General features: G+C 40.4%; 1 protein-coding gene across 1 annotated transcript in view; it reads right to left on the bottom strand.

Annotated features, from left to right (window-relative positions):
- Positions 1-21,142, bottom strand: part of DNAH10 (dynein axonemal heavy chain 10) — a 57,165-nt gene continuing 36,023 nt past the window's right edge. The window contains exons 53-79 of the mRNA XM_075041421.1: positions 20,105-20,308; positions 19,224-19,304; positions 18,649-18,846; positions 17,861-18,022; positions 17,146-17,320; positions 16,096-16,277; positions 15,210-15,346; positions 14,115-14,332; positions 13,503-13,724; positions 12,748-12,895; positions 11,953-12,232; positions 11,368-11,597; positions 10,386-10,659; positions 9,847-9,951; positions 9,184-9,338; positions 8,268-8,422; positions 7,842-8,025; positions 6,795-6,995; positions 5,395-5,604; positions 4,917-5,012; positions 3,997-4,168; positions 3,232-3,363; positions 2,513-2,724; positions 2,260-2,427; positions 1,834-2,014; positions 625-770; positions 1-151 (exon numbers count right to left, since the gene is read on the bottom strand). Of these exons, the coding sequence (XP_074897522.1) occupies positions 5-151; positions 625-770; positions 1,834-2,014; positions 2,260-2,427; positions 2,513-2,724; positions 3,232-3,363; positions 3,997-4,168; positions 4,917-5,012; positions 5,395-5,604; positions 6,795-6,995; positions 7,842-8,025; positions 8,268-8,422; positions 9,184-9,338; positions 9,847-9,951; positions 10,386-10,659; positions 11,368-11,597; positions 11,953-12,232; positions 12,748-12,895; positions 13,503-13,724; positions 14,115-14,332; positions 15,210-15,346; positions 16,096-16,277; positions 17,146-17,320; positions 17,861-18,022; positions 18,649-18,846; positions 19,224-19,304; positions 20,105-20,308 (4,775 nt within the window). The 3' untranslated portion in view covers positions 1-4. The remainder of the gene's footprint in view (positions 152-624; positions 771-1,833; positions 2,015-2,259; positions 2,428-2,512; positions 2,725-3,231; positions 3,364-3,996; positions 4,169-4,916; positions 5,013-5,394; positions 5,605-6,794; positions 6,996-7,841; positions 8,026-8,267; positions 8,423-9,183; positions 9,339-9,846; positions 9,952-10,385; positions 10,660-11,367; positions 11,598-11,952; positions 12,233-12,747; positions 12,896-13,502; positions 13,725-14,114; positions 14,333-15,209; positions 15,347-16,095; positions 16,278-17,145; positions 17,321-17,860; positions 18,023-18,648; positions 18,847-19,223; positions 19,305-20,104; positions 20,309-21,142) is intronic.

The following is a 21,142-nucleotide window of genomic DNA, read 5'->3' as shown; positions in this document are numbered from 1 at the left end:
AGTGTCAGTCTGCATTCAAGGTGAGACAAACACCTTGAAGGACCCAATGGGAAATGTGCTTTGTGGTGTAAAGATCAGCTTCAAAAACAAGGCCAACGCCCATTGCATTCCTTCTTTGGGAGGTTGTGTACACAGGTGTCCGAAGGGTATTCTAAAAGAGCGTGGAGAAAAGAAGGACACTGAGTAGTGCTTGAAGTACAACATGAAACTGGAAACAAGAAGGGCCTCTAGCAGAGCTGACTGTCTTCAGAAATTCACTTTTTTGCTGTAAGTCTTAAATATCTGATACCCAGAAAATGTAAACATCCTTTATGTCATTAACTGGTAATGGGAAATAATTAAAAGAGTAGTGGGAGTGTAAGTGTCCCAAGATGCCTCTCCCATACTGCCTGAATGGAAAAGAGGCAGCAAACCTATTAACCCCCCTGAGCATAACCCTCTGGAATGAAAAACTGTAATGAAGGCTAACATAAGGCAAAGTGTTAAATGTCCTACTTTATATGCTAGTGGTAATGATAAAATAGTGCTGCTTGTGCTAAGAGGGAAGGGACTACCAGCTATTGAGATATGAAAACAGAAGGAAGTTAATAAGCAACCGGCCATTGTGTCCCCAAGGAGCAGTACCTGGAGTTTGAGCCTGCGTGCTTCAATGGGGATTATCTTCACAATGGGCAACTCCACCACCAGGACTCTGGGCTGGCTTTTGGTAAGGCAGCTGTGCTCTACATCCCAGTCTGCTCCTTCCAGAAACAGACCAGAAACAAAGCAGCCTGTATGGGCAGAAAAATGCAACACCTTGTGTAAATTGAGCTACTCAAGAAATCAGTTTAAGACAACTGTTCCTGCCAACAGCTGTCCTTGGCACTTGTAGTCATGACAAAACCCACTACATTCCAAACTGCAGCTACACAGAGGTATACTTATCTGTGGTGTTTGCTTTTATAATACAGCTGTGTTCTAAATTTTTTTTCAAATTAAGATTATCTCAGTTGTACTACATATTCTAAACATTATTAGGAATAAATACTGATTTGCTTGCAGTTCTCTTCCCTGCAGTGGGTGCCACCCTCCAATTACTTGCCCAAGAAATAGCCAAGTTGTAAAAGAGCTTTGTAACTCCTGTGCGACTGCTCATTACATCATTCTAACAAAAGGTGAAGGGTTGGGATAGAGTTGTTCTGGTACAAATACCAAGCATTTTGATGAAATGTTAGTAAATAAAGAATAGTCTAGGTATGCCCCTGAGGTTACTTTTATTTTTAACTGAAAGTTAGATTTAACAAAAACAAGTAGATTTTTTTTCCCCTCCTCTGTTCCCAACCGGCTCTAGTACTCAAAAGTATTGCTTAACTGTCCCCTTTACCCAGCATTTATTATATTTAGTAATTAGAGCATTGCTAGTCATAGAGATTTCATAAAGCTATATCTACACAATAAATCATACAAAAAGTTGCATTTACTTTTTGTTTAAATATATTTCAACATATTATTTGTAGTGTAAATAGACCTGCTAGGATTGGTAATGTTGTAGCCATTAAGTAAAAAAGTATATAGAGAGCAAGCCAGCAAGGGAGAGGTGTAAGTTCAGGTACATGCACATGGGTGAAAAGAGCTGAAGAAGGAAAATCAAACTTTGTGTACGCAGCAGGAAAGGAGAAACCAGAACCCAGCTCCTTCCCAGCTTGAAATCATGTGGACTGTGAAATGCAGAGCCAAGGGTATGGTCTGCAGAGGTATAATCTAAGTAATTTACTCAGTGTGCCAGGCTATTTCTTTCTCTCTCACCAGTCAGCTACTTTATTATTTTTGCCAAATAATCATAAAAACACCTACCTTGAATAGACCCTTCAGTGATCTCTTCTGCAGTCCTGTACTTGGTTACCTCGGTGTAGAGGGTGGAGTGATCCAGGGGCCACTTGTTTCTCCTGCAGGTGGCTTGAACAAGAGCTGTCAGGTAAGCTTCTGGAATGTGTAGGCCTGAGAGCCACATCACCTTTGGCTCGCAGTCGTTAACCTGCGATCACAGAATATGATTTGCAGCACCTGGTTGTCCCACCACACCTGGTACTGAGCCCAGAGACCAACGCTCTCAAAGACTAGCCAGGGGCTAGTCTGTCTTGCATCCACAGTCATGCAAGTATTTGTTATAGTTCTAGGTGGTGATTAGCATTAGTTCAAGTAACTTTTCTAAAGCAGCAATTTGCACAGCATATCATGCAGATTAACAAGACAAAAAGCTTTCTGGAAGCACTTGCTTACCCAGCTGGTGTACTGGTTATACCGAGCTCTAAAGAAAATAATCCAATTTCCAAGTGTTTTGAGTGTATCGGGGGCCAGCCGCTGCCAGATTCCAGGAATCTGTCCATTAAAGAGAGCCCGAGCCACATCATCCAGTTCACTGCTCATTCCAACTTCCCCAGCCAAGGCCTGGAAAGATGGTGGGAGTCTGAGTGTCAGCCTGGGGCAGGCGAAGCCCGACTGATTTCATCCAGTAGCTGTGTTCTTTACTTACACGCTGCAGTTCAGCCAATGACTTTGCCATTCGAATGATCAGCTTATTAAAGCGTTCCAGTTCCTGCAACAGCACCACAGTCGTAGGGGTTATGTCTGGTCCAAAACCCTTCCGTATCTGGTCAAGATCGAATACTTGCGGTATTTTGTTTTCTATATCTTTAGCAACATTTGCGATATATTCATCTCGACTAATTCTTGTACCAGTTTCACCTGAAACCAAAATGGTTTAGTGAGACTAAATCTGCATACACTACCCCTTCTATTATTCTCTAAGAGAACTGAGAGCTGACTCACCTTTTGGCCTCAAAGTCTCCCACCCTCTGCAGCACTGATGTGCACCCTGCCTGCCTCTGGGCACGTGCTGAACTACTTCCATGCTGGCAGGGCTAAGCCGTTCAGCTGCTTTACTCGCTGCCCAGCCCCACTGTTTTGCTGCCTCTGCTCCCCAAGTTCACTATGCCATCCGGCCGTGTCCCCCCCCGTCCCAGGGTGGGCCGGCAGACACCAACCTGTGCTGCCGCCAAAACCTTTCTCCACCTGCTGGGCTGCGGGCACCCGCACTTCCCCACGCCGGGAGCAGGCAGCACAATGGGCTGCAGTGTCCGTGCCAGGACCCAGGCACCCTGAAGCGGGCTGCAGGGATCACAATCCCCACAGCAAGGAGCCACCTCGTTATTTCTTATCTACAAAAACAGTTCAAAGTAACAGAGAACATACCCGTTTGTGGCTGCAGCTCAAGAAGATGAGACCATATATCACGAACTGCCTGTGTATAATACCCAATCTCAGCATTTGCATGAAGACCAAATACCTCTGGAGTATTAGCAAGCGGCAGAGATTCTATCGCCTCTGCAATACAAAAACATGCTTCCTAAAAATGTGATGTATTAAGCCACAGCTGCCAGGCAAAAAAGAATACTGCAGTGAATTCCATGAGCAATTTTTGTTATTGCTCTGCTTCAAAAAAATCAAATGCTACAGCTGGAATTGAAATAGTGCAAGGGTTGACTAAACATTTTTAAGGATGAAATGCGCACACACACACACATACATATAGCCTACCCCATGGAAATGTATCAATAATAAAAAATTAACATGCTGTTTACCTGGGGATTTTTTTTTTTTTTTTTTTTTAAGGAAATGAGGAGCTGGCTGGTAAGTTAAGTTCACATTACCAAGGGCTGCTCATACAAAGCAAGAACAGTATCATCAGTGGATTACAACATTGCAATACATAGAATCACAGAATCATTTAGTTTGGGAAAAAACCTTCAAGATCATTGAGTCCAACCATCAATGATGCCCACTGAACCATGCTCTGAAGTGCCTTGTCTACACGCTTTTTGAATACATACACATGCAATGCCTCAAGTTCCTTTCAACTTCTCATATCCGGCAATGGACGTATGGAGAGAATGTATACTGTAAGTAGACTTTTGGTTTTTTAATGCTAACTTATATGGCAGGAAAAGCATTTCTTACCAACAAAGTCATCTTTTACAGTCCCTTGTGGAATTTTATAATCAACCTTGTCGTTTTTATAAAAATGAAACGTTTGGAATGTGTCAAATATGAAATCACCAAGGTACTCATCCATATAGACGGTCAGAATGCGACGATCAAAGCTATCAATGGCGCGCCCACCATACATGACCTAGAAATTAGTTACATCAGTATTACAGCACTGGCTTTTGGGGCAGCAAATATGGTTTAAAAAAACCAAAACAAAACACTGAAAGGTCCAAAGCACTCTTCATTTCTGCCGTGACTGTGTGGTATAACACCGTCTCCCTTAAGGGATACCAAGTACATCTTCTCTAGACCCCTCTCAAGGGGGAACAAGCAGGAAGTATCTCGACTTAGCCTGGAGAGAGCTGCCGTGGGCCACTCCTAATAACCACTTTTGGTGATTTATGTGCAATGGTACTGTCCTTAGGTACCAGCTGTGATTAAGTGCTGCAAAATAACAGCTTTCTGCAGGATTTCATGTCACAGCAGCTACGCTAAACTGGCCAGCTACTACACAGCATGTATCATGTACAGCACTGCAACAGCTTTAGAAATATGTTTGTACAGCTCTCACATCAGTAATGCTCCACTGTACTAATAATCCTGTGAAGTTGTGCTGTTCAGTACCTTTCATCAGACCATCCCAAGGGCACTCTCACTCAAAATTAATTAAGCACCATAACTCCCCTGTTGTGCAGTTACACACAACGGCCCTATTTCATTGAGACAATGAGATTAAGTGACTTGCTCAGCGCTACACAGGAGTTTCAAGACTGCCCAGGAGAGATTGTCAGCCAGCTTTACTTGATAATGCAGGCCATGCAGAAAGGAAGTTTCATTTATCTGGATTCTTTGACCATCAAATGTTCCTTAGTGACATTGTAGGCACTCACCTCACCAATAAGATATTTGAGACTGCTCCAGGGGATTTTATCATCATTTTGTTGGAAAGCTTTTCTCAAATATGTGTTAAGAATTTCCATGCAGACCTAATAAAGTTGTTAGAACACATGAGATAAGAAGATTCATAAATCAGCTATACATATCCATAGATTTTATTTAATATAGTTCTTGTTTGAAAACTAACAATTATTTCTTTCTCAAATAACTAAAAAGTTAAGTATAAATCCTCTTAAGAAAAGAAACCCATGAGAGAGGCAATATAAACATGACAGATTTGGAATATGATTAATTTTTAGTGGCCAAAATTGACATTATAGAAGATCAGGAGTCTACGTGACTCCACAGCAGCAGAAAAAAAATGAAGCAAAATCTTACTGTGAGAAAGGATTAAAACTGGATAGATTATATGTTTTCAAAAGTAGTCTGAGCAACTCAAGAATATAAGAGCCATTGTAATTATTTTCTTACCTGGAAATCAGATTCATTAAAATCATATGGTATGTTCCAGCCAACCTTCCCAAACTTCCTTCTCTCCTGAACCACAGCATGGAAAAATGCCAAGACATAGACTAAGGGTTTAAAGGCAGGATGTGGGCACTGCTCTAAGGCTTCTTGGGGAATTTTGAAGTAGGTGGCTCTCATATTCAGTTTCAGACCATTAGGTGGTTCTGTCACAACCTATCAAAATAATGAGGGAAGCCATTAATTACGGGATAGCCTCAGGAAAATAAGCTGTAAATATTATCACACTCTGTAAGCAAGCTATACAATACAATCTTCAAAATTTTGAGTAGCTTTCCAAATTCATAGCAATATGCAATTTTTTCTTAAGTAAAGACATGAAACAGACCTTTTAAGCTTATCAAGGTAAACACACATATGTAAAAAGAAACTTGATACTATTTTAGAAATAGTCATGTTATTGGAAAGGTGTTAATATTTATCATATTTGACGGTCTAATTTATTGAAATATCAGTACTTTACACATTTTGGTGTGTCCTACATATCACCACAGTAGATGGCTTAACAGTCTTTAATATGGCTTTACTGGTGATCAAACTGCGGCAGAGCCAGTTTCCTGGCAGCTTTCTCAAAGTGCTATAAAACCTTTGTTCTCACTGCTCATGGCTAGACCTACAAAGTGCGTATTTCAGTCTTAAAGATACGTTCATGCTCACTTCTCCCCACTACAGCACTAAGCACTGCTGGAGGTGAATACTCCACAGCTGTCATTGATACACTAGAGCACATATTGGGTGGATCTGTCATGCCACTGCTTTCAACTCTGTGAAATAAAATAATTATGTTTACAGGACTGGTTCACCACAACAGAATTAAAGCAGCCATAGAAAAGAACATCAGGACAGCATCGTGGCTTGTGCCTTCAAAGTAATCAGCTCAGCTTGCTTGTGATAAATGCTGCAGCCTGAAGTAGCAGCTGGAAACCATTATCCTATTACAACGTCTGCTCCACTGGCACTATTGCCAGGCTAGACACAGACCTCAGTTCTACACTTCAGCATCAGGACTGACAGGACTATTTCTGTCTCTCCGGATATTCCTCACTTGTGGCAGCATTTGAATCTAAAGAGCATTTGTCACATTTCCAGGTTTACTCACAAACCTTAACTCTGAAATAACTGCTTCAGAAACAAACTGCTGAACAGCTTTCACCCAAAGGAAAAATCACCATAAGATAAACAGGATGATGAAAAAAGGATTTGGCTTATAAAGACAAAAAGCTAGTACATACAGCCCAAGTCAACATGCTGCATTCAGGTCATGCTCTTCCCAAAGCCAGTCTGTTTTGCTGAGTAAGAGTGGCAGGACATGCCCTCCTGACCAGGGTTTGCCCACTGCACAGTACCTTTAACGACTTCTGCAGTATTCCAATTGGGAAGCCCTTGATCGGGTCAGTAGTCAGCCAGAGGCGAAAGTCTGGGTGAGGCTTTGTAATTTTCTCCAGGGCCTTTTCCAAATTGATAAGCCACTTCACCAAAAGGTGACAGTTCTGCAACATGAGCCACTCTCCACAAACCACTACATTCTCCAGCATCTGCAAAGCAATCTTAAGAGAGGGAAAGAACTGTCTGTGAGTAACTCTCCCTTTATCCTGTAAGTAAACTGACTCTGATGGGTTAATGCAGTGGATTCCTTCCTGCTAGCAAGCACACCCAGCCTTTTAGTTAGTTTTAGTAGACTTACCAGAATGCTCCTTGCTGAGAACAGACCTTTTCCAATACCACAAGAAGTTGCTCTGAGACACTTTTTTTATTTCATTAATTCCTTTTGAAATTAAAAGTCACGCAGAGCATTGAAGTACTTCAAAACAGTACAGGAGTGTGCATGGCCCAGAAGATGGTGAAGGCCAGAGTCTAGGAAGTGGTGGTCTAAATGAATCTAATAGGAGTTCTCCCACTGACTGAAATCACAGCAAATTCAGTCAGCTGCTAAGCTTTGGACACCCCTGCCTTAGTGTCCCTAACAAAAAGGAAAGCTACAGGAAAGATAGAAAAAGCAGCAGGATAACTTTTTGGTAACAAACACTGTGACTTCCAATCAACTCATGTCTATACACAGACACACAGGGTCACTGATTAACCTTTGAAAGGCTGCAGAGTAACATTTTTCAGCTCAACTGTTTTTAACAGACAACAGTATCATTCTGAATCTACCCATACCCAAACCATAAAATCAGCCAATCAGCCAAATGCCCCCTTTCATATTACAGGAAAGCATTATTCCCAGGCTGGCAAATTGTGTGCTATGTGTGAACCACAAAATAACGCCCTTTAAAATGGAGCACACCTTTGGAAAGGAAATTTGAAAAGGCCCACCACATTAGAAGCATGATTTGCAATTCACAGACTAACCTGCTGCACACAGTGCATCCCTATCTTCCCACCAAAGTTACCTTTTCTTGGCCTTGTCCCATGGCTAGGAATTTGAGTCTATCCCCTCCAAAGCCTGTCCTCTCGGCCAGTTTCATGAGGTCATTGACAGGATCAGAACCAGGACTTAAGATAAAAACAACTGGTGAGTAAGGACTGCTCTGCTCAAAGATAGCTTCAAAGCTGATCACAGGGGGCTGCACATACCTGGTAGGAAAAGAAGCACAATAAACTGCTAATTTGCACAAGAGCAGCCATCGTGTGTAAAAGTTGACTTTTACACAAACATCAAAGCTCACTGCAGAGTGCGCATGGAAATGATACAAAGACAACTCATGCTTTGTTGTTCAGGCAAATTACAAAATCATTTACATAGCTGATTACAACTCAAGTTCTGTGTGAAATACCTGAACAGCGTGACTCGGATTTCAAAGAAGAGAGTGACTTACTTCTCACTCATTGTCAGAGTAACATAGTCTGTTACTGCCCGATATAGCCGATCCACCCGGAAACACCGTAAAAGTAGGAGCTTCTGAAAGTTTGTGAGATTGTTCTGGTACTGCATGGGGAATGGCATCTGCTCCAGAGCATCTGTATCATACCACTGGCAAGAAAAATGGGAGACAATGCAAATTAATCAAATGGCTCTATCAATGAAATTACTAAGAAAGCAGACAAAAGCAACTTGATTAACAAGGGGCCAAGAGACACAAGGAGAACAAAGAAGAAAGTCAATCAGCTGCATAGAAATACCAAAAGGTTAAGTAAATGTAGAAAATTCAGCTTTTTCAGTATAAAGTGTTCAAGTCCAGAAACACATTTGTACTTTCATTTTATGTCAAGTAAGTCTCTTAACATACAGAAAATAGCATCTCAAGCAAAAAGTATTAACAGATTGCTTACAGAAAGACTTCTTATAAAGCAAGAAGACATGGAATGAAACTAAAGGTGGAAGAAAAGAAAGTCTGTGTTTGTACCTAGCCTGTAGAACTCACTGCCACAATAAGATCGAAGTACAATTTAGCAGTACAAAAATAACAGTGAAATGTTGACAGTTGAAATCAACAGCAAAAATTCCACTGACTTCAATAGGGCAAATAACTCATCTAAGGCATTTGACTGGAAAATAAGAAATTTACAGTATAGCAGGGAAGATTTTTTTGGTTTGGTTTTTAAATAATAAGAGCCTTAATTTTTCTGGAAATAAGCCAATCACTGAGGTCAAGAAGAAAAGCAAGGCCTTGACAGAAAAAGCCAGTGGTGACATGCCTCCTGCCGAGTGCTATGGCACATTGCATCATACTTGAACATTTAATACCAGAAGAAAAACAAGGAGAGAGAACAGGATTGCAGAAAAGCACGTACATTTTTCCATACATCTGGATTTTTTTCCACATCATCTGGAAGAGATTCAAATTTCTCAGGAAATAGTTCAGACAAGCGAATTAGGTCTTCCCAGCCTTGATCTGGAAGCCAAGCATACGGTTTCTTTCGTGCACTCTTCTCCAGGGAAATATTGCCTAGTCACATTCAGAAACCAGAGTGAATGCCCATGTCATAAATTCTCCAATACATGACCACACATATGGTCCCACTGCACAGAGAAACCAATTAGAGATTTGTTTCTGGAAGCACTGTAAGATTAAAGTGGTCTACTGAAGAAAAGATGGCATTTTACAAGTGCTTGCAAAGCCAGAGTTGTATCTTCGCAACCCTTTCTAATATTATTTATACATAGTCAGAAAATAACTAAAGATTATTTTCTCAGGTAACATCCTAACAATTAGCTAATGTGATTTATCAACATCTGCAGAGAAAGACTAGCCTCTTCACTGTTTAACTAAGTGAAAAAAATAGAAATAGCAGAATGCACAATTTGTGTAAACCAACATAGTTCAGCTGTCTTCAGCTGTTTCTCTAGGTGCTAGCTCTTACAGTAACTCATATCCAGTAAAAAATCTATCTTTGAAGGATTTTTTAGCTATTGCTACATATAGCTATATATTTATACATAAATATTCACTTTACCTTTCAGAAAGAACTCAAGTTCTTCTTGTGGAACTCTGCCATCAGCTTGTTCTATCCTGACGGTCATATTAAAGGAGAATAGTAACTTATGCTTCTCAAACAAGCCTGCATTAAAAGGACAATATTTTCAAAAATCAGCTGCTAAATACTGTGGAACTGGAGCAATCTTTAAATCCACATCCTGCATCTGGTCACCCCACAAAGATCAGGGTGATCGAAGATGGGGTATTGGATCAGGCTTACAGAGTCAAAACACCATCTGTGAGCTACATCCAGGGATGTGAGATCCATAATGGTGATTTACCATTCATAACTTCATTAAGAAAAGCATTTCTTTAAAAGTTACATTGGTAATATCTATAGTTTCTTGAAACAGAAATAGCAGGGAGTAAAGTGTAAACCAGGACCAATGCTGAGAACTGAACATTAGTGAATTCCCTGTTTGGTAACTTGTCTCTTTAATGTAAACCAACTGGAGGCATGGCTTTTAACAAGCATTTGCACAACACAGTATCAGCCCATCACTAAATCGCACTAACCTGTGCAGCCATAGTTATATGTGTTGAAAGTCAGTGTATCCATGATGTTTTTTAACCTCTTCAAAAGAATAGGACTGGGCATGGATTTCCGAAGAGAGAGTCCAAAAACCTCTAAGAAGGAGACCAGTGAGTACTGATACATGATGTTGACAAGTGCCATTTCAGACAAAACGGAGAATAAAATGGCTCCCCTCCTGGCAGCTGGTCGGTAGCCATCTCGAAGGTGATCAATATCCACCGCTGTCATCTCAGCCAGATTCAGTTTTTCAATCACCTAGCCATACATTGATTTTATACACATGTAATTACTGCGCTGATCCATAGTATGTATATTATATCACAATAAGCAGAGCTACTCAGTGTCTGCCTCTCTATGTTGACTATACAGGGAATCTGGGCAGGTAGCCCTAAAGTAGTATGAATTATAAAATTCAAAAGTTAGATAAAATTAATCCCATACTGTATATTTATAAAAAGTAAAGGCAAAGATTTACACAGAATCATGGAAATAGTGTGGGAAAGGCACTCTGGGGATCTTTAGTTCAACTTTCTGCCCAAAGCTGGACTATGACCACCACTAGACCAGGTCAGTTATGGCTTTGCCCAACTACTGAAAACCTCCAAGGATGGAGACTCTGCATCCTCTCTGAGTAACAAATATCTTAATTTTTCATTTCAGTTCTGATACAAGATAAGACAAAGGTTGTTTCAGAGCTGAAAGAAGTATGTCATATGCTCTTTGCTTTAGAACTGTAAACAACCATTACTTTGGTCCTGATAAGGACTTTCCTGAAGATAGGATTTGGTTCTCTGATGCAATAAAATACTGCCCAATACTGAACAATCCAACATACTCATGAAAAAACTCTCCATTTCCTTTCAAACTAATTCCTAGCTTCAAGGGTGAAAGATGAAGCATAATGAAAAAGGAAAGATGATGTTCTATTAGTACATATCCTTCCAAAAAGCCCAGAGCCAGTACCTCAGTAGCTTTGGATTTTGTCTCTTCCAGGGTTTGCACCAAGTCCAAGTTGTCCAACATGTTTCCTGTGGAAGATGTCAGTTCCCGAAGGAGAGAGTCTTCCAGATCTTTCAGCAAGTTTTTGTTGTCACTTGTCTCCTGGATGAGATGTTCTCTCTGTTCTTCCAATTCCCTTCTTTCAAAACCCATAATGACGCTGAGCAACTGATCCTCTAGGCCCTTTAGTGTAACTACAGATACAACACATGTACACAGCAAAGTCTTTTTTTTTTAAACACAAGGAGAGCTTTTACACAACTTATTCCATGTCAATCATCTCATAAAACTACAGCAATGCAACAGAGTGACTTGGTTAATAACTCTGTATCTTAATTCTACCAAGACATCCTAACGCAACAGGTGCAAGAAGAGATATTTAGCTTAGAAGAGAGAAGGGAGAAGGATTTTCTGTTAAATCAGATGCTAAGTATAAGGGACACTATGAATTTTTTAGAGTTTCATTACTGTTTCAGACAACCACCCAGGCCCTAAACTTGCACTACAGTATAATCACTACTTTGTTACTAAATACACACTTTTGCTTACCTGTGTAATTGATAACCACAGCTTTGCCAAACACAGAGGGAGAATACTTTGGGTTCGACAATTTGGTGTTCAGGTACAATCTAAAATTATTGTCATAGTCAACCTCTTTGTCACCCAGGACAATGAATGTTCGCCCCTGTGCAACTTTGATATTCTTCTCTAAGACATTGTCTATCACAGGATCAATGTATTCATCAACACCATGCAACAAGAAAGGGCTTCCATACTTTATGGCCAGTTCTAGTTGTTTGAGGAAATCTGGGTCATTAAAGGAAGCCATCTGCAAGAGAATAATGGGAAGATATGAAAAGAGAACTGATATTCTATTTGCTGAACATTACTATTTTACATTAGTTGCCAGCACTAATGAAGTTTGCTCTTTGTTGCTTTTTGTCTTTCCTCTTACAGATGATATAAACTGCACTGGTACAAAACAGTAGAGGTGCTTTTTTTTCCTGATTAGTTGAGAATCATTTCCATTTGGAGAACTATTCTTCAAAGTTCCAGCTATGTCTCTGACTGTGGTAATGGTCCTACATGAAAACTCCATCCTGGAGCTGAGATAAAACACAATCTGCAACAGCCTTTTGGTTGTACTATTTCTGTATGTACTAAGGCTAGCCAAGATCCCAAACAAACCATCCGTGATATTCACAGTGATATTAACTATCTATTTTAGAGACACAGTAGTCAACACGTTTGTCAGTACATAATTGGTTCCCCATTCAAGGTGACAGATATTTATGCAGCTTTTAAAACAACTAGTAAAGAGGTAAAATGATCATTTATCTTTACCCTCAGGTTATTTTTTTCTTCCTTCTTCTTAATCCACTGTAATGCCTGTTGCTGTGGGTCAATACAGAGTGAGAAGCGGCTTGCATATGTTGTCAGGATGCCATTCTGGATAGAGAGTTCATCTGGAGGCAATCCTTGGGAAACCCACCTGGGAACGGAATGGATCAAAGACCAGGCTGGGATGAAAACTTGATGGGAGAGCAGCACAATTCATTTGTCAGTAAAATTATGCAATTCATTAAGCACGCTATTAGACACACAAGGAAGCACATAGTGTATGTGTGTGAACAGTGTCAAAATTCAGACTGACTCATTGTCTGAGTAATTTGTAACTACACTACCCAAAACACTGACTGTTGCATTTGGTGAGTAATCCTGCAGTAGTTGAAATATGGGCTGAGGCATGGGTTTAATTCCAAATTTATTGAAATCAATGAAAAGACTCCTGTTGGGCTATGGGAACACATATTATAGATAACTCCTTAAAAAATTTCCTAAAAAGGTATTATATATGTCTAAGTTCAGTGAATGTCCCTGGAGTGCAAAGTACAACAGTTTGTTAGAACAAATAGCCTCTGTTAACCAGAAGAAAAATGTCTCCTTGCCATCTTTGAGACATGAAAGTACAATGGGCTTTCTCTGGTATGACTGTGCACCTCCACCCACAATGCCAATTCTATGCTACAAATACAGATCCAGACTCCCACGTCACAATTTCACATTCAGTAGTTACTGGGTTTCTTGACTGGACATACCTGCTAACCTCCACCTCATTGGTCAGGAGGCTTTCTAACCTAAATGGTTGACTGAGAGGAATCTCTCGTGAGAGGATATCTTCTTGCCACACTTGATAAATCATTTCATTACGAAATTCCCAGTTGAATGCTCCTTCGTAGCTCAGAAAGGCAGCACAGAGTAGACAGTCTCCAAGCAACTTCACCTTTCGTATTTCATAGTCCTCTAATTCCTTTGTCCATCTGATAGAATTATAAGGGAATCCTGGGTCAGTCTGTACCAGGGAGATGGGGTTTATGTGCAGAATTTCCAGGTGCTGCTACTTTAGATGTAGGCTGAGACAGACCCCCAAATTTACAATCAGTTGTTCTCTCACTACTATGACGGCCACAGACACCAAGGTGATCTGAAACTTCTTCCTTTTAATCTCAGTTCACCTTGTTCTTCTGCACTAAAAATTGCTGTTACTATTTTTAAAGAGCTAACAGATATTAGCTTAGAATGCATATTGGCTCTTCTCAGAAACAAATATCACAGGAAATGACGTTTCCAAAACTCTCTGTTTGACAGATTTTATCCCTGACACATGACCCTCTGATGTCAAAAATGTTCCTCTTTGAACCTAGACTTACCTCTTATTCTCAGATCTCAAGCCAAAGATGAGCTTGTCAGCAGCATCTAATCTTCTCTGCATAATCTCTGCTTCTTCTTGTAACTGTTGCTTTTCTTTTATTGCCTCTTGATATTTGTTCCCCAAAGCTTTAAGCTCATCCTGAATGGTAGCCAACTCTGCCTTTATCTTTTCCAGTTCCCGCTTACTTAAGTAATAGTTCCGTTCTAGCCTAGCCACCTACATTACATTATGAAGGAAACATAAGAGTATCAGAGGAAAGAAGGGCTATGGAGAGAAGCTTTAACTTCTCAGATTTCTTTTGTCTATTTCATGCATTTCAAAGTGTCCTGGTAATAAACAGTGTAAGCCAAAATAACCGGCAGTGTTTCTTACCCACCCCTCCCCATCCCAGACATATACATCATGGTCTGATACTGCAGTTCCAAACCAGATAAATCTCCTAGAGTTTTGTACCCACGAGGTATATTAAAGCATGTGAGCAGTCCTGCTGACATTGGAGGTCAGCAGAACTGTCATCTTGTGACAAAAAGGGAGGTTTGTCTGCTTAATAACTATATTAAGGCCTTAAAAATAGTGAGACTCATCATCTAGTGAATATACTTTCTCAGTATATCATAAACCTTTCTTGAAGAAAGTTTCCCAGCATCATATGTCGGACATTAGATTTCCTTTGGTAATACAGCTAACTTTACAGTTGTTCTAAAAAAAGTTAATTGAAAGGTCTGTGCTTAAGGGATGGATATTGTGTACTACTGAGCTCTGCTCTGTCCAAATGGCATGTGTTTTGAAGTCTGTTTTCAGTAGACAGCTATAAACTGTGTTTTTCTAAGCATGTTAGATTACGAAATTCCAACTGAACATGCTCCTCCCTTCAAGCACTGGCATGGATGGGAACCCACATCCCGGAATGACACAACAAACACAGCAATTTATAACCAAGTACCTGCCTCACTCCTACTGCAACAGTTCCCCTAAACACCTCTTTTTTGCACTTCAGAGAGGAGAAATGGGAAGTCTACAAAATTGCCAAGTGTTATTTTTCTCATCAGGATCATGCTTCATCCTCCTCTGAGTTTGAATCCACATGCTTTACCTTTTCTCTCTTCGGCTTGACTTCTTTAACTACATCACAGTAGCTCATCACTGCTTCAACAAACTTTAACATTCCCAGTCCTGCTCTGCTAACAAGTTCCATTTCATTCACGGTAGTATTAAGATTCTTTAACAGACCTAAATGGGCAAACACAAAAATATTGCAAGTGAGTTGAATTACAGTGCAGAAATCCTCAGAGAAATAGCTTTCCCTACCAGCAATATCAAGCAATGCTGTGACAGACAATATGAAATATTTGTCAGAATATTAAAGAGACTCTGACTTTAAGATGAAGCTACTAGGCTGTAACACTACAAGCACTATATTGGTAGTGATTTCTGAAGTTCTTTCTCCATGAAGGGAGTGCATTCAGTTGTTGAGGATCATGGTTTGTTTCCTCTGCAGTGGCCAGATGGAATTTTGTTCAAAAAGCCAAACTCCCTTCTTAATGGAACTTCTCTGGATAACACCCTCGTCAGCGTGTGCAAAGTTTGGCTCATAAGCTTTAGTTATAGCTTATCTTCTTTCCACTCTGTATATATCACATTTTAATTGCCACCACATGGGTGAGGTCATAATTCTACTAAGTAGCTAAAAGCAGACAGCAGGCCTGTGCAGTTATCCTGTTAGTTTCTTGTCTACTCTAACCCAGAGTAAGACCCTAGCTAAGGTATAAACTGGATGTAACACGTAGCAGAAGGTCTTTGAACTCTGAAAAATCTAGTCATCCCAACAGTGCAACATCTGCAGCACTGCGGATAGTGCTGTCCCTTTGCACAAAGTGAATACCACCTTCCCAAACAACACTGGCAGGATTGCCACTGGCATGGCTAATCACATTAACAAGATCCTACATTCATTCCAAGTATACAGATCAGTAATTTACCTCGGACAGACTTCACTTGGCTCTGAGTAATTCCATCAAAATCTATCTCCATCAGGGATCGCAGGAAATTTGCCTCAGACATCATTCCTTTGGCTGTCTTCCAGTTTAACTCTTTGTAACCTCTCATTATAAGAACACATTCCAAAACAGCCTGCACCTGCTTAGGGGGCTTTGCAAAGGATCTAGAAAACAGGTGAAGGAGACAGTGGAGGAGAAAAAGGAGGAGACAAAGCACATGATGCCAGACACGGGTACTTCCCATTAAGAGAGTCATTGCAACACAACAAGAGCTAGTACATAAGACATCCTACACAAAGTGAAAAAGATAACCCAGGCCAGACAAGAAATTATTAAATAGTCAAAAGCTCAAAACCAATTTTTGTATTCAGACAATTTTATCAATGAAATACTATAGGATTTCGACAGTGGAAGGCCTAAAATCCTGACCCATGATATTCTTCCCTAGGGCAGTGAAGCAGCTGTCCATTGGGACAAGCAGTACAGGAAGAATCCAGAAATCTACGAGAGAAAGGAAACTAAATAAGTGGCAGGGAAGGGACAGCTGTTGCTATTTCGGGGAGAGCCAAGGACTGGATGTGCTTTTATATCTTTCCCCAAATACAAGATGTATTATAAAAACACAGGGAGAAGTTAATTCAGCAGAGAAATACATTTTCATGCTATCAAAGCATCCCTGATAAATAAGTGGTATGTGTTCCTGTTCACATAGAATAAAACAGAGGAGGAATGAAGGGCTTTGGACAGCCACTGCTCAGGCAAAAACCATAGCAGTTTCTAGTGCATCAGACACAGGGTAGAGAAATATGGGGAACACATTAAACAACGGACTGAAAAAACAGGCTTGAGGGGAAGTACTGAGCTAGGAATCAGGGGATTTTGTTGCGACCTCTGTACCTGGATGACTGATGTCCTGACCTTCACTCACACACATGCAGGTGAGAAAGGTGAGGCTAAGGCTCAGACCCTGCAAACAAGGGTCTTTCAGTGAATTTCCAAGAGTTTATGCTACTGTACATCCAAATGAGTCACCTGATCTCAGTAACATCAGACTTGTCAAGCTTCTGAAGCTCCAGTTTGGCAGCTTCTAAAATAGGCATGACTTCAGCCAAAGCTGTCTCAGCAGCTGCCTTCTCCATAGCAATAATCTTATTCTGTTCCTGTATCTCCACAGCTTTTTCTTCAGCCAGTTTTTTCTTCTCCTCAGCTAGGAATTGTAAAGGCAGGACCATAAATGGATCATTCAAATTTGTATACAGAACATATACTGATATAGATTTGCTCTTGGCTGTCAATCAGAAATTACCATCAACTCAGTACCTTTATGTTGCCAATGTTTACAGGTTAGGAACACTGTTAGTGTACCACAAAACAGCACACATAATCTCTTTTCCTCCCATGCTTCCCTCTGTTTTTCCTCTAATAGTAATTTTCTGAATCAGAAGGTCCCTGTCTTGCTAATGCCTCTTTCCCACGTTATGCTCTACACCTTGGAAAGGGAAGACAAGGGTAGGTGAACACAGTATTGAGTTGTGTGAAGTACTGTAGGTCAAATATATAGCAAAGGTGGCAATCTGGGCAAGATAGGGGACCTACTCTTTCAGCATGACATCATTAGATCAGCACAGATGGAACAAGAGGGTTACCTCTAGAAGCAGCTGGAGCTCTTAGAAGGTCTTCCAACCTAACACAACTATGTGAGCCTTGCTTAGCCCGTGGGACACTTCAGTAGTTGTAAACTACCTACCTACTTCTGTGTTTGCTGAAATCTCTTGTAACAAAGCCTCACAAGCAGCTGATTTTTCTGCTAGCACAACCTTTTGCTCAGCAAGTTTCTTGTTCAGCTCAACCAGCTGTATACTAGCTTCCTTCAGTTTAACTAAGCCCCCATCCAACCGTTTACATTGTGCTAGGTAGAAAAAAAGGGAGAAATGTTAGTGATTCATTGATTGTGTACTATCACACAGCAGGTAAATATCCTTATAAGTGCACTTTGCAGCAAGGCAACCTCGGCTATGAAAGGAAAAGGACTGTGAGAGATTTTTCTTTTCCTAAGCCTCCCACCCAAGATGGCGTTAATGTCACTTGAGCTGCCACATAGTGGCCCTGTGCCACAACTTGCTTTCCATATTACATTGTTCATGTTTTATTCTCTTTATATATTTCAGTGCCCACTGAAGTATGAATAAGAATTACTGCTTGAGGCAGAATGTCAAACCTAGAGCTAGGCTGAGCTGGTATTAGATGTAATCAGGCTCTTCTCCAAGCAAAGGATTGTCTGGTTTGGAGATTTTGGCTCAGGTTCATGCACAAAAGAATTTGAGGAAAGCCCACCATTTGACAGACAGACCGAACATTCACATGTGGCCAGGATATTGGTCCAATGTCAAAACCAGACGCCAGCACAGCATTTGAGATAGTACTGATAAAATGTTATTTGCATAATGTGGGTAATATGTGGGATTCTCGCCACAACTTTTTTTTCTTTTAAAAATATTTAAATCACTTAAGTAAAAAACATCTACATAGTCTTACCTAAAATGAACTCGTTTTTCTCCTCCAGCAATTTTGAGTAAGTATGGATAAAATCAAGGTAATTCTTTGGTGTAACATGGTTTCTACGTCTCAGTTTCTGCAGAAACCTCTTGCTGAAATCCCCTACGGATTCATGCACTATGACCATGTGCTCAATCACTGACTTGGAGTTCTCTGATGGGATGCGTGTGTTATTTCCTAAAATTGGGCAGAAGAAATGACAAATTCAAAGGTTTCAGGTTTTTTTAAGAGTATGCCAATTACCATCTTGCTTACGTACATCTAAGCCAGGCACAAAAAAAGTCTGCTTTCTCGGGCAAAAAGCAAGATGGTGTGCATGCCACATTGTCCGCAGAGTTGGGAACTTGAATTTCAGCAATTTTTTAAATCTATTTGAGTAAGAAACTTCCATCCAAAAACATTTTTTGACTGGGATTTTGCATAAACCATTTAGGCTCAGCGTAAAAAGCACAATGGGAAATCAAATTAGACATCTATAGTAACTGCAAAGTAAAGAATATATTTCTTAGGCTATCCCAAGGGTTAATGGGTTAAAATACTGACTTTTTACATACCGACAAAGGATTGTGCAACAGCATACAAGGCCTGGGGGGGCCAGGGCAAGAACCAGTCAATACCAGTGTTGTTGACAAGACCTTAAAATAAAAGGATAGCGTTATCTGAAAAATTCCTTTGTAAAACTAGACCCTAACCTGCCAGGCAGTCCCATGCTTAACTTTATTTGCATCACGAATCTGCAGTATCTGTCTTATTTGACTCCTGCTTAGCAACAAAATTTACCACAAAGTCAATATTTCCATTTTGATAGTAAACAATCAACTTTGCACCTGTGCCCTGCTAACCCCATTGTACTTTCCTTTAGGCTGTACCATTCTACAGCATGCAATCAAGAGCTGCAACAAGGTATTTTAATGCCTGGATTAGGATTCCCACCCATAACTATCTTTCACATGTCTCTTCAGTCTCCCAGGACTTCTTTCAGCCACGTGCTGAAGCACAGGATTCACCAGACTCAGGTGTTTTTTCTCTCAATGGGTGTCCCTCTCACCATGCCCTTTTTTTGGCTTTGGGTACAAAAATGTTTCTCTTAGCACCATCCTAGTTTCATAATTATTTAATACCACACATTCTGTAAACTACAGAAGAGAGGCTGCAGACATAGGCAGTATATTTCCAGTTCAGTGAGGATGACCAATTGATTTCTAGCTGTTCGGCTGGAAAATGAACTGATCTGGTAAATGCTAATCAATAATACTCACTGATACGTGGTAATTAACTGGAAAAAAAAAATCATGCACTCCAGATCCTTAATTATGAAACCTGCTCTGCTTAGCTTTAGCTGCCAGACATCTCTGAGTATCCACTGGAGATTTTTCTCTTGCCTGCAAACCTGTATTTCGCAGGGAAGGGACTAAGCAGTGTGTACAGTTGATACCTGGGAAATTTCTGCACCACGTTCTCAGACTTTCACCCACTGGGGACATTCCCAGGACAATGTGAAGGTTGCTTGCACATTTGTTTACAAAATATTGCCAGACACTCTCTTTAGCTGGGTTCATGCCAGCTTTAGTAGCTTCATCTCCGATCTGACTTAGTATGGTGTCTTTTTCATCATCTGGAAAAAGGGCTGGCACCATTCCTGTAACATAAGGACAGAAGAATGCTAGTGAGAACAACCAGTAAGAGAAAACCATATGGGGCTGGGGATAGGGCAGATGAGAAACCAGAGTCACAAATTTTAAACCTAGTTCTGCAAAAATGATTCTGGGTAGTTTTGAATGAACCTATTAATCTCTCTATGCTTCTCCTCCTCTGCCCCAGCCCCACGGAAAATAGAGAGGGAGTACTTAGGATGATGCAAGGGGATTTAGAGGAATGATTAGTTCTTTTTTTGGGGGGGGCTTCAGCAACACATACAAAATGTCACAAGAATATGAAGTGCTTTAAATCTGCAAAGAAAATATCCATTAGTGTCTACAAACCATTAGTTCACATTTTCATTCTCTCAGTCACATGGCAAATATTGCATAAGTTACCTAATGACAGCGATAAGCAGACCAGGAACAGGGAAAACTAGACCAAGGAAAGGGATAAGATTTAACACATTTGATTTCAAATCAGACTGTGTAGGAACTTCTATAAGAAAGGGTGGTCACACAGTGCCCGCTGCTGCTCATTTTCAGCTGCTGCATACACTGAAAGATACTAAACTATATTTTAGGACATACATATATAAGCAGTTGCTGCAGTTCAGGTGAATGCTATTCAAAAGCCAATGGGACAAAAGATGGGTTTGTGGCCAAATGCAGCTGAAGTTATACCTCAGTCTTGGAAGAAATCTGAGACTCCTGCAACATCACAATCAGCATGAATTAAGCCTATAGCCTTCCCAGACACATATAAATGACTGTAAGAAGATGCCAAAAAGCCATTATTAAGGCCAAGATCATTTCAGGTAGTCCTGAAAGGTTTG

Source organism: Buteo buteo, chromosome 11 (assembly GCF_964188355.1).
Source record: "Buteo buteo chromosome 11, bButBut1.hap1.1, whole genome shotgun sequence".
Lineage (NCBI taxonomy): Eukaryota > Metazoa > Chordata > Aves > Accipitriformes > Accipitridae > Buteo > Buteo buteo.
The sequence above is the reverse complement of the archived record's forward strand: the minus strand, read 5'-3'. Positions and strand labels throughout refer to the sequence as shown.